General features: G+C 43.3%; 1 protein-coding gene across 3 annotated transcripts in view; it reads right to left on the bottom strand.

Annotated features, from left to right (window-relative positions):
• HTR4 (5-hydroxytryptamine receptor 4) overlaps positions 1-12,635 on the bottom strand; it is a 146,878-nt gene that overhangs the window by 99,257 nt on the left and 34,986 nt on the right. For all 3 annotated transcript variants that reach the window (XM_069773108.1, XM_069773107.1, XM_069773109.1), the window contains exon 2: positions 2,962-3,043. In XM_069773108.1, the coding sequence (XP_069629209.1) occupies positions 2,962-2,987 (26 nt within the window). In that variant the 5' untranslated portion in view covers positions 2,988-3,043. The remainder of the gene's footprint in view (positions 1-2,961; positions 3,044-12,635) is intronic.

A 12,635-nucleotide genomic window follows, 5' to 3' on the forward strand; every position in this document is an offset into this window, starting at 1 on the left:
TGAAGAGAATAAAGGGAACAGCTTTTTTTTCCGTACTCTAACCAATTCAAGGGTTCGAGTTTTCATTCCAAACCACTTGACAGTATCTCATTAACCTACTGCCTATAATAAATGCATCCAATAACAATCACCAACTCACATGAAATTAAAAAATTCTATAAAATACAAATTGGAAATACTTGCGAGGCCATTTATTTTTCTACTCTAGAATTAGAGAAAATGAGGTCTGCCACCCGCCTCGGCTGTGATAAATACAAGTCCCAAAGCAGACTGTCTAAAATTTCCAGGAAAGTCTAACCTCACGCTGCAGCCTTTGCAAAATTCATAAGCAAATTTTTCCACAGAAATTAAACATTTGTACAGTTGAATGTGCCTGCAATGCTTTGGGTAGCTACAGAGATGTAAAGCCGCTCATCACTTGGCATTCCCTAGGGCACCTCGTCAAAACCTGTCAAGGGCAGGAGGCCTGCACCCATGCCCATCCCAGCTGGCTGGTGCAGGACAACTGCGGCGCTTGTTGCTCTGAACCAAAAAGCAGCATGCTGTTTCCACAGGGCTCAGCTCTAAACAAAGTCAAACTGTCCCTCTCTCCTCCCATCCCGCTGTTGTCCCCATATTGTCAAAGCATCTCCTGTTTCCCCCAGCTTTGCTCCCCTTCTTGTACAGACTTCCCACTGGAGCATCCCTGAGCTCTGCAGAGATGGGGAGGGGGAACTCAAGTGCTCCCACCTCTCAGGCTCACCATGTGCAGCTCTGAAAAACAACACAGGGAAGCCCCTGGTTTCGACAGAAAACATTCAGTATTTCACATCTCGGCAAAAAAGCTGAAATCAGGGCAGATAAAGGAGAAACATTAGCTACTTACTGGTAGTTGACAAGAAAAGCTCTCAAAACCAAAAATTCATGGTTTGGAAAAGCATGGATTCAAAATAAAATCATGTGCCTACCACAAACTCTGTTCATGCAACCAATCACACAAAATGAAGGACTGCCTTAGTCCAGCTCAGAAAGATCCCCTAGGAACAAAAGAATAAAATAATTCCTGAAGTATAACGAAGTGAGATGTGACCACAGTGTTTGATCAAAACAGCTGGGGAATGGTGAATCAATATTGATTCAGGAGAGCTTTCAAATTCCCATGGATTTTCATTCATCAGATTCCCAGGAATACCTTGTGTTGCCTCTTTTAACATCTAAATGGGAAGCTGGATGAAATAATTCACCAAACAAGAATTCCCCCCTCAGAGATTCTTCCACTGCCCTGCCAGGTATAGCCTCCCTGTGCCCAAGGCACTTGTGGTTCAGGCACTCACTGAGCCAGTTTCTCTGTGCCCCTTGGTGTTTATGAACTGACAGATTTTCCTTCTATGAATGACGAAATGTATAGTGGGGAATTTTTTTCACCATAGTGAGAAACAGAAGATTTTTTCCTAGTGTTTTTAGAGGAAGGAAAAGATTGTAGGGAAAATTGCCTGGTGTCAGCACCTTAATTCCCTTTACAGAGAAAGAGCAGTAGCCTACGCATTTAACTACACTTCTGGTATTAAAAAGGCAAGATAAATTTCATTAAGCAAAACACATTACCTCTCCGCATTGATTACCGGGTTATAAATGTGACCTGCTAAGTGTGCATTAAAGCAGCAACCTGGAGTTGCTGGTGACTTTCCTGACACTTGAGTAGGTGAATGAAGACCAGAGATGTTCTCTCTGATAGTATAGCACTTTGAGAAGGCTCATTAAGAACATAAATTGTCTTTGAAAATGTATCATCTTGCTTTGTGCATGCAACTGGAGAGAGTAGGTTGTGGCTTGCACAGGGGCACATCCCAACCTGAAAGCCCAAAAGCTAGAAAGCTGTGAGATCAGGGTGGCATGACAGGATCCCCTTTGAGGTGTAAGACCCCATTCCCCCCTTTTCTGTGTTGCGTTTCCTCCTGATCTCTGTTCAGTAACTCCATAGGGAAAGGTTTCCTGGAAGACCAGAGCACATACATTTGATCTGTCTCTGTCAGAGCAATTTTCTCCAAAAGACATTTCCTCATGTACTTGCTACTTGAGTGTCCAGGCAGGAAAAAGGTAAAGAATCCCTCCCCAAAATAAAAACCTGAGACATCAAAAAGATACACCCTGTGTGGATTTTAAGAAAACTCTTTGTGGAAATGTACACCTCTCATTTCAACTGGAATATCGCTTCCTCCTCTGTCTGGGCCAGCAACATGGCTTTGGTCAGAAGTTTGATGTCCTTGTGTGAAGTGGGTTTGGTGGGTGTTAGTTCAGCTCCCCACACAGTTCAGCATCACCGGCAGCCGGGCAAGTCAAAAGGCCAAGAAACAAAAGGTACAAATCCTAGTCCTTCAGAAAGGCCCTGCAGATCACACCTGAGGGAGAATGGCAGCACTGATGCTAGCCCTGTGTCCCAGGGACAACCGCAAACAGGATCTCCAGCTTTTTTGAACAATTTCTGTTGGCATCACATTTCCAGGATCAAAACGACCCATGTTGAAATTTGCCTCTCACTGATACCAGTAGTGTGCCCAGGGGTTTGAAATGACTTCAGAGATGACTTTTTTTTTTGCTTGACCCACTATAAGGCATCAGAGATGAGGTTGTAAGTTTTTAGACCATTGCACCAAAAAGAAAAAAAACCTAGGATCAGACTTTCAGCAGGCACAGATGGGCTTGTGCCTGGTCTTTGATGGGGCCCTATCTATCCTACTGCAAGGAAGTCCTTGTCTTGGCTATGCCACATCTGATATTTATACAAATAACAGGGCGACACTACATCATCACGGAACCCCCAGGAAACCCCAAATCAGGCATTGCTGCATGAGCAGAGACCTTCATCTACAGGCAAACAGAAAATACCATCCTGCAGCTTTGCAAACACACCATACAGCCCCTGCCCCCTGCAGCTCACCAGCTGGATGAGACGCGGTATAGGAGCCGTGCAGTTTATCCTACCTCACATTAACATCAAGTTCTTCCATCACAGGCAATAGGCATAGGTAGCTGGGAGTTCAATGTCCATAGAAGAGACCTCGTCCTGCAGTGGAGAGAGTTAGAAAGGACAGTTATAAATTAAAGGATCTCTCATGGGTGCATGTTTACCCCAGTGAAGACACCCATACACTGCGTTTTGCCTCTCTGGCCTGGCTCCTCTTGAAAACAGAAGCTATCTAGGCATGTCAAAATGAAGACATACCACTGCATAGAGCTGTCATAACACAATTTTCTGTTATCTACCCTGACATATTTTTATCTCGCAACACTAAGGTGCATGCCTGGAGGCACGAAATCAAGCTGAAGCGATAGACAACCCTTCATGGTTGTGTATACACCACCCATTCATGCATAACCTAGGGCTAACAGTGCTTCAGGGTCCCAGTGGGACACTGGCTCTACTGAAAAGAAAAAAAAAATTCCCCCTTTTATGAGCTTCCAGGTCTTCACCTGGAAGCTAAGATCAACCTTTAATCCACTCCACGATCATCGCTTCTCCTGGGAACTTCTAGGATTTGGATTCCCAGAGGATTGTTTCAACTGCAGCAAGGTAGTAAACTACTGTAAGGACTGCTACACTGGCACAGAGAAAAGACTCTTCTGGACAAATATTTGGTTTCCATAGGGGTGAGGAGAAGCTGCATAGGCAGAAGTCATATGATACCATGCATAGGATACAGATCACATCTAAGACTGTATCTGTCACCGTCCTCTGCAGATATCTTGTGTCACTTGTTGAAAAATGCCATTCTGTGTAGTGCTGCCTCATATAGTAGCAGCTCCTTCCCTCTAATTACCACAAATGAGTTAGTAGGAAAATAATTTTAAAAGACAAACCCAAAGCATTATACTAGTGCACACAGCATACCATGCTGTACCCAGTGAGTTCTGGGTGCTGGTGTGGGAAGGGGCACACACAAAAATACCCTTAGTCAATCCATCCTCTCCTTCTGCAAGTTAAAACTCCAAATGACCTCAGAGAGATCTATCTATATATATTAACAAAGACTCTCACAGCTGAAATAGTCTTATTTCTAGAAATAAATGCCAGCAACATAAATTACTAATACAAGCACCATTCTCAAGACTTGTTCTCCAAGACCAACTTTTTATGAAGTTTATGGAAAAATGTTATGTTGCAATTCTGGTGACACCAAGGAGCTGAGCACTGTGATATAAATGACTTCTTTCCGCCTATGCTTACATTCAAAATTACATGCAACAGCATGCACACATGTAAGCTGTACCGGACCCAAGACTTTTCATGGTAACTTCCAAACTTTCAAAGCTACAAAAAACAGTTTAAATACAATCAACTGAAGAAGGCTTGCAAAACCTGGCTGGGAAAACACAAGCAAGAATGCTTGGTAAATTGGTTTCTGTTTTTACACAAAATTAAAACATTGACTTACCACTAAATTAAAATAGGTTTCCTGTGACACTATATTGTACAGCCTTATGAATACTTAATAGCAGCACTGTAATTACAAAGAACTAAATGATTTGCAGCTCAAGTTAAAATAAATGTACTTACTCCCAGTAACACTGATATAAATATTAATGGGATTTTTAATTCTATCAAAATTCCATCATGACTCCAAAGAAATGAATGCACCATCTTAATAAAGAATTTGTGGGTTTGCTGCTGTTAATCCAGTGGAAAAAACAGGATAAGTTTCTGAGCACTTCAGACTGTTGATTGTCCCTTGCATTGTGTCTCTAGAGAACCAAGGATAATGCCACCACTATGGTGCTATTAATAACAACTCAAATGCAAAAAATGCCACTGTGGTTACTTGGCTTCAAAGAAAAGATTGTAATAATACTGACTCAGACTTCCTAGATACGATGCCAGGTTTGAACCGCAAATGAACGCCCACTACCCAAGCCTGGTTTAGTGTTTACCAGAATTAGTACTTCAGCAGGTATAGACTATACGTAGTTGTGCAAGCAAAACTTACTCAAATCAAAAGGCTGTTTTTATCTGAGGGTGGAAGCCTTCAGAATTTGGCCACTATTTACAGCTTAAGCCTTCAACTGATGTTTCTAAGGGCACTCTAGAATCTGGTGACTTAAATGACTACTGCTGTATTTCACAAATATAAGGGTGAGAAGTCTAGAGTTTCTGATCAAGTCACCTCTGTGCTGCTAAGACCTGACCTCGAACTTCAATTTGGGGGAAAAAAAAAAAGCTCTCCTGTGTTCCTTCTCTGGATTTCTTCCACAGAACAAAACTCCTCGCAAGCTGCTGGGACGGCTGCCTGTCAAAGATGCAGGAAGAATATCCTGGAAGATGGTCTTGGGGATGTGAAAATACAATCAATAGTCTCTGAGCTCAAACAGACAGAAAGAAATCTAATTATTTCATCTCCAAAGAGGTTTAAGTAACCACTTACTTCAAATCATTTATTTGGCAAATAGGTTAAATTATTTTCAGTTAATTCAGATGCAATTATATCAGAATAGGTCTGATATGGTGCTTTGTTTCAATGGAGGTGGGAACCCGTTCTTCCCTGTCATTTCAAAAAGGATAAATATGAACGAAAGAGAACACTATTCTATAAACTGCAGTCAAAACACATGAGATCTTGACCCATCTCCTCTGCCTGCCAGCATAGTTTGTGAGCACTGGTTAAAACTGGTTGTGATCTCAGTTTACGGTGGAGGCACAAAGAGGTTGACTAAACCCCACCAAGAGGATTCAGAGCAGGGCAGAAACAGCCCCTGGACATAAGATATAGATATTAAACTGGTCTTACTGCTGAGATAGCACAGATATGCCACAAGGAAAATCCGGTCAAATTTTGTTGACACTGATTCAAGGGAAACCGTTCCTTTGCTATGCAGAAGAAGAGAGGCTTTAGTACTTATAGCTACAGTGGGAAGTTATGAAACTGCTTTGCTGCAGTTCATGCCTGTTACAGTTCTGAACTACAAGGGAAACGTGGGGGGGGGGGGGGGAGACAGCAAGAGCGGAGGGTAGGAATAAGAGAAGACAGTTCTATCTGCACCATCCCAGTCCCCCATGCTCCCTTCAGTACCAGAGTTTAAGAGGTACCTTGGGAAACTTTCTAAAACAAGCAAAACTCACCATTTCAGCACAATCAGAACTGCTCTTACCTATTCATCAAAATGAACTTTTCTATGTAGGCACCAGCATTACTGTTCCTTCAGTCACAGCAAGTGTAACATGCTTAAGAACACAGGAAAACCTTTTTGTTTCCATTAGTATTTTCTTCACTTGTTTTGTGTTCATTTATACAGTGGAAATAATATTTTTGGTACAAAATAGGAAAAAATGAAAGTTTTAAGGATTTTGTTAAAACTAGGAATCTTGTGTACAAACACCCAGCTACATCTCACCGTGCTGTTAGGTGTGGTTCTGGCAGCCATCCCATACACTGTGTGACAGGCAGTGACCACATTTCTTATATTGCACCTCACAACTTATTTTTTCCTATAAAGCTTTACATATTCCTAAGCTCTGCAGCCCTGACAACATTTTTTCCCCACAAACATGTTATCTTTTTCCCGACAAATACAGAAACAAGCAACATTTGGGTCTGAATGGGCAATGCATTTATACAATGCACCATACTCCACAGCCCTTTGGGATCAGAAACCTCCCACCACTGTACAGGAGACCTGCAGTGTTTTAAGCGCTGTTAGTACTCTCGTCTTGCCCCATATGAGGAAGCATATAATGAACATATAATGAAAGGAGACTAAACCAATGACATTATTTAGCTTTTGTCAGCTTTTCCGTAATGGATTTTAAAATTGGATCTTCCTTCCCTTTTGCTCTGCCCATGACACCACAGTGGTTAGACTTCTAGTCATTGGAGTCCCAACAAAGAAAGAAAAATGACGTCAATACCATGTAATAAAAAAAATTTTCATGAGTTATTCTGTAAATATATCTGGCTCACACAGAGGGCCTGGTGCTATTCTTTGTTATTAAAGTGATTACTCATACCCAATTAAGAAGCTGTTCTCTGCCTCAGAAAGATAACACTGACCTCCTAACTCAACCCTTACACCATCCAGCCCATCACATATATATATTCCTTTCAGCACAAAAGAGCTTCTCTGCTGTTGTGCATGATGGTGATTACAGGCACATGGAGCCATGCACATCACTGCAGCCAGGTCATGTTTTCCTGAACGTAAATGTCTAGCTTTCAACAGCTCATGAGCAGTCCCTGCTCTACAGCATCAACAGTCCTGCAAACCCATGGTCTTCCTCTACCGGGCTCCAGAGCCTTTCTGTCCTGGGCTTGCTGAGAGCAGACCCGCTCACAACCTGCCAGGGAACCCACGTGGGGCTCTGGGTCTGGTTTCTTGTACAAATTTGGTTCCTGGCTTCTAGCACAGGGTCCTGCTCAGACACGGGTCGGCTCTGCTGGCCAGACTGGAGAGTCAGGCTGAGCCTCCTCTGCACTCCAGGTACATCTCAAAATGAATCTTCTCATACACGTTCTCTTCAGATTTCGTACCAGGGACTGCAATGAAAAGCTCACCACAGTAATCTACCTAAGGACTTGGATTACCATGAGGGGCTAAATTCAGGCAGTGAAGTGAAATGGTTTCTTTTTTTCAGGTGTCAGCACAAAATTAATTTTGGTAACTCCTGCAAAATGGAAGAAAAACTTTTCAGTGATTTTGTATGTCAAAATTCCAGTTTGGGGCCATCTTGTTTGCTTTATTTTTCTGCAAAATTTCATAATGTGCACTGAAGTTACACAATATCTGTACCATCATGCTATCATGGAGACCTCCACAATAACTGAAACTTTCTATATTAGAATTAAAAAAAAAAAAAAAAAAAATCAAACATGGAACTCTTGAACAAAAAAATCAAACCAACCAAACAAACAAAAGGCCTTCGCAAAAAACTGTTCACCCAAAGGAAAATAACTGAAGTCAGTACTCGCAGTATTTTCACTTCAGCAAAGCACAACATTTTTTTAATGGAAAAAAATACAGGTGCAGCATCTCCAGCAGGCTTGACATGACAGCTCCATAGACTTCCCTTGTGAGGCAAGAACTCCTCACCTTATTTTATTCTCCACTAATCGCTGCCACCAAGAGCAAGACAGATATACCATATGCGCATGACTAGTCATAGTCATCACTGCACAGTAGACCAGCTCCGACTTGGGAAAGGCAATCCAGTAATAAGCCTCAGCAAGTCTGCGCTGATGGCATTCAGAGATTATCAGAAACCATCCACCTGTCAAGATTAGATCAGCTGCATGCTTGTGCCTCGCTCCTTCACCTGACACACCACCAAGTCACCTTAGCAGATGCTCCCCTACCTCTGCCCCTTCTCCTCCTCACCTCCACAGTGGGGGGTAGGAAAGGAAAAACCCAATGAGGAGATGGATAAACCAACATATCTTCTCAACCAAGCTGTAGGGACTCTTAAGGAAACTTTACTCAGTGGCTTTAAGGTGTTAACAAAGAATTCACTTCTCAGAGACCATAAGGAGTTAGCTGGTGGCCAACAGCTGATCCTGTCTCTTAAGTGACAACAACTTGCCTGCTCTATGTGGTGGCCTTGGTCTGCCCAGTAGAAATGAAAATGTCCCACCAGATGACAGCAATACCCACACCAGTCTTGCAAGATATTTCCTTTGCAAGGCACTGATTAACTGAGACACTGACACATTCTTCATCCAATTTATTTCCATCCCACTCGAGCCCCATCTAGTTCCACTTTCTGTCACTGCTGAGCTGATGACAACAGAAGAGTTGAGTCATTCTGAAAAGCTTACACCCCCATTTCCTGCAGCGCTGGATTGTGCTGCTTCATCATTTATGACGCCTTAAACGAAGCCACATCTAGGGTGGACTGAGCAGTCTGAAAAGCCCATTTCATTTTACCTACAGATGAATATCATACTGTTCCTTCCACTCTACTGCACCACAGGAGGGAGTGGGATATAAAAAAACCCCTAAATTCAGTTTCTGAGTGTCTCATGCTCTTTGTGAAGAATTGGACTTATCACTGCTATTCTCCAACTTCACTCTTCTCTTTATAAATGTAAGGTTAAAAAAAAAATGCCCTTTTCCTCCACCCTTTGCCAGCTTTGTCTTTTTAGAGCAGAGTGTGGTGTGCAGTGACGATAACTTGATCCAGCCTCTGACCTCAGCATAGATGTCCTGCAGACACCCATTGTTACTGAGTAACACAGAGCAGTAGACTGATAAAAAAAGATGTCGCAGATGTTTGGAGAGCCTGTTTAGCCTACCCCTAAAAATTGCTGTCCTCCACATCTCAACGTATAAGCTCTTGGAAGTACAGGGAGTCATTTAGCTTTCACCCAGTATTTGTAATTCCTGATTAAGGCCAGAGGAATCACTCTAACATAAATAAAGACTACTACTACTGTCTGAATCTGTGATTTCAAGAGGCTCCTCACTTGCTGTAGTAAACATCTGCCAAATTAAAGCTGTGATTGAATAAAAAAAGCTGTTGCTCAATTCCTACCACATTTCACATTTGGGGTTGTGATTTTTATCATAGCTCCATCGTCATCACTATCAGAGAAAGAGAAGTTGTTAGCGGAGGCTAACTGGACAAGATCTTCCCAGGCCGCATTAAACTGATGCTGCGGAGTGACAGTCACCTCAATCCAAAGATAATTTCTTGCTCATCACTGCAGACCAGTCCAAAACCCTCCAAGTGTTGCAAGAGAATATCCTGCCCATGACAACACTTGAGGAGTAGGAAATACCAGAGTGATCCAACTTGTTTGCTCCCAGATAAAACAGCTCTGTTTCCACCACCCATTTCTGATAAGGCACTGCCCGCTCCCACAGCACTTCTTGCCTTCTCTGTCACTGCTGTCCCTTTTCTCCCCACGAAGGACAAATCTGATAAGAAGTCCCTCAGTTGTCAGCAGAGACAGATTGCTGGACTGATTTTAATCGAATGTCATCCCAGCAGGTTAAAATGCAGCACTTTGCTTGAACGGAGAAAAATAAAAAGATAGACATGACACATCACCTGAGAAAGAAAATGGAGTCCAGCTTTAAAATAGAAAAAGACACCAAGAAATGTCTTTTCATTGAAGGGTTATTTTTCAAAACAGCTCTTTAAACTCATGGAGAGAGCCTCTGGCTTGACAACCCAAACCACAGGCACTGAGTTTAACAGGCTCATGTTCCCAAGGGACGCAGGAGTCGCAGGCAGCATGCAGGTCACGGTGGAAGCCAGCACCTTGTGCTCCCTCTTTGCAGGCAGGTGGGCTTTTCTTCATGTCAATCTGGCCTTCACGGCCTCTCAGCTGTAACCTCTGTGCTTTTTCAACCTTACAGCAAGGTATTCTACACTTTCAAAAAAGAAAGTTTAAATTCCACATTTGAGTACCAAAAAACACTAACAGACAGCACAATATAAGGGCTGTTCCCTTGGAAAGGGCACGTGGAAGCAATTCTGCCTACCTGTTCTCTTGGACCAAATATTTACAGCTGTAAAGGCTCTATGGGCTGTTCAAGGGTGACTTTGTTCCAATGCAGACATCTGTATGAGATCCTTGTCTATACCATGCTACATTTGTATAAGAGGTCTGAGGAGAGAAAGCAGCTACAGAAACCTGAGGTGTTACTTACTATGACAGTAGTAGTATGAAATTTCACAACTCGCTGCTCTCACCTTTAGCAATTACTCAGTTGGTAACCAACACTCCAAGTCTTTGACTGCAATATCAAACCCTCAGCATAGGAAGTCAAGAGAAAAATCCAGCATAAGACCATGGGCCTCTTAAAAAGACCAAGATACAGTAAGATATATCAATCAACAAATGAAGGCAAGAAGGGTGGTTGATTTCAACAAGTGCATCAGAAGTGTGGGTGGAAACACAGATAGGCATGATTTCCATGACACTGTCACAAAGCGGTTTGTCTTTATAAGGACAAGCCACAATGTTAGTGCTCCTCATCACTACAAAGGACTAAAAATCATACATGTGTTTGATGGGGATTTATACAGGGCTACCACGTTTCCTTCTTGCTCACGTGTCATAAAACTTCCCCATAATTCACTGTAAATTTTCTCTCCCTAGAAAACACACTTTCCAGCTACTCTCGTTCTCGCACCAGCACAGACCCAGGGTATGGAAACCGCTGCCCCAGAAAGGCACCACTTCTGCTTTCTGTGCCTGCATTCAAATAAACTTACTTTGTTTACACAGCAGAGAAATGTACACTATAAATGCTAGGAAATATAGAAATCCTTCAGCTTTGACATGTTGTGATGTATTGAAGGTAACTCGCAGCTCGCTGGATGAGCTGCGGGACACCCAGCACCGTCCCTAACTCAGCTCTGCCTCTGCAGACGGCTGCACACACACCACAACCCGGTGCTGGCTGCAGTTGAGAGCAGCTCTACACTTTACCTGGGATCCTTGCTTTTACCAGTTCTCTAACAAATTACTAGCCAGTACAGTGCCCTCCTACTGCAAATGAACTTTACAGGCAAGTGCTGGTGGTCTCGTGGCAGAGGTTAGCCCATACCCCAACAAGAACGTGTCACTCGATGGCAATCCTGGGGTTTACAATAGCCTTAGGCTCCAGTCTGTCACTGCTCCAGCTAAAAAGCTACTCTGCTCCAAAGCAAACAGAAAACGACCCGTGGAAAAAGCACATTACCATGGCCATTCATCTTATCACAGAGATACACTGCTGCGCTGTTCTGAGCTCTGCTAATGAGGACAGGCTGGCAATTGCCACCCTGGGACAGCCGAGGGAAAGAGCAGTGAAAGGAACCATCTCCCTCCTGCCACCAAGTGCCGAAATGTCACAGGGAGAGCCTGGAGTCACTCCCGGCCGCCGCGTTTCAATACATGATACCATTCTTTGCTTTGCCAGCTGTGCAGGCAAGCCTTTTTCACCTGTTTTTGTTCCTTGTTTGGACTCCTGTCCTGCCCGCAAACCCACATGGGTAGCACTGTGTCACCCAGGCCAAGGAGGAGAACCGTGAGTCAAAGCAGATGAGCAAGCCAGGAAAGATTCCTCATCGTGCTCTGCAGAGAGGAGCCCTCCGAGGCTGCCGCTGCACTGCGGGCACCGTGATTCATTCACAGCACAACGAGAGGGACTCAAGCGTAACTCGTCTTTTCCACCACCTTCATCTCCTGCCCGATTTCCTACACGGGTCATTGTGTGGTGGACATGTTCCACTCCCCATCTGGAGGCCATGCAGGACTATAACTTTATTGTGTTGGAATAAAATTCCTCTACTTTATTTTTATTGCTGCCATAAGATGGTTTTGTAGCCTGTGAAATGCAAGCAGGAAATAACCTCCTGCTTTGAAGCCCAGCGCTGAGACACGCCGGTCGCTGTGTTTATGGTTCTGCAACCCCTGAACTTCAGCAGAAACAAGAGTATTTCCTGGCCTAGGTATCTTTGTTTGTTGTAATTACTTCTGTGTAACTATGACTAAGAAATCAGTAGGGTTGTGCTGAATTACGTCTTCTGTGATTTCAGCTGCGAAAAAGGTTTAGGTGAAGCTTTACATCTCAAGCATTAAAGATTCCTTTTCACTTCTGTCTGACCAAACTGACTATTGATGGGAAGTTTTGGGGTGCATTATCTGTCCGAATACCCTTGTAGCAGAGGACATATCACA

This window comes from Haliaeetus albicilla, chromosome 27 (genome assembly GCF_947461875.1).
Source record: "Haliaeetus albicilla chromosome 27, bHalAlb1.1, whole genome shotgun sequence".
NCBI classification, from domain to species: domain Eukaryota; kingdom Metazoa; phylum Chordata; class Aves; order Accipitriformes; family Accipitridae; genus Haliaeetus; species Haliaeetus albicilla.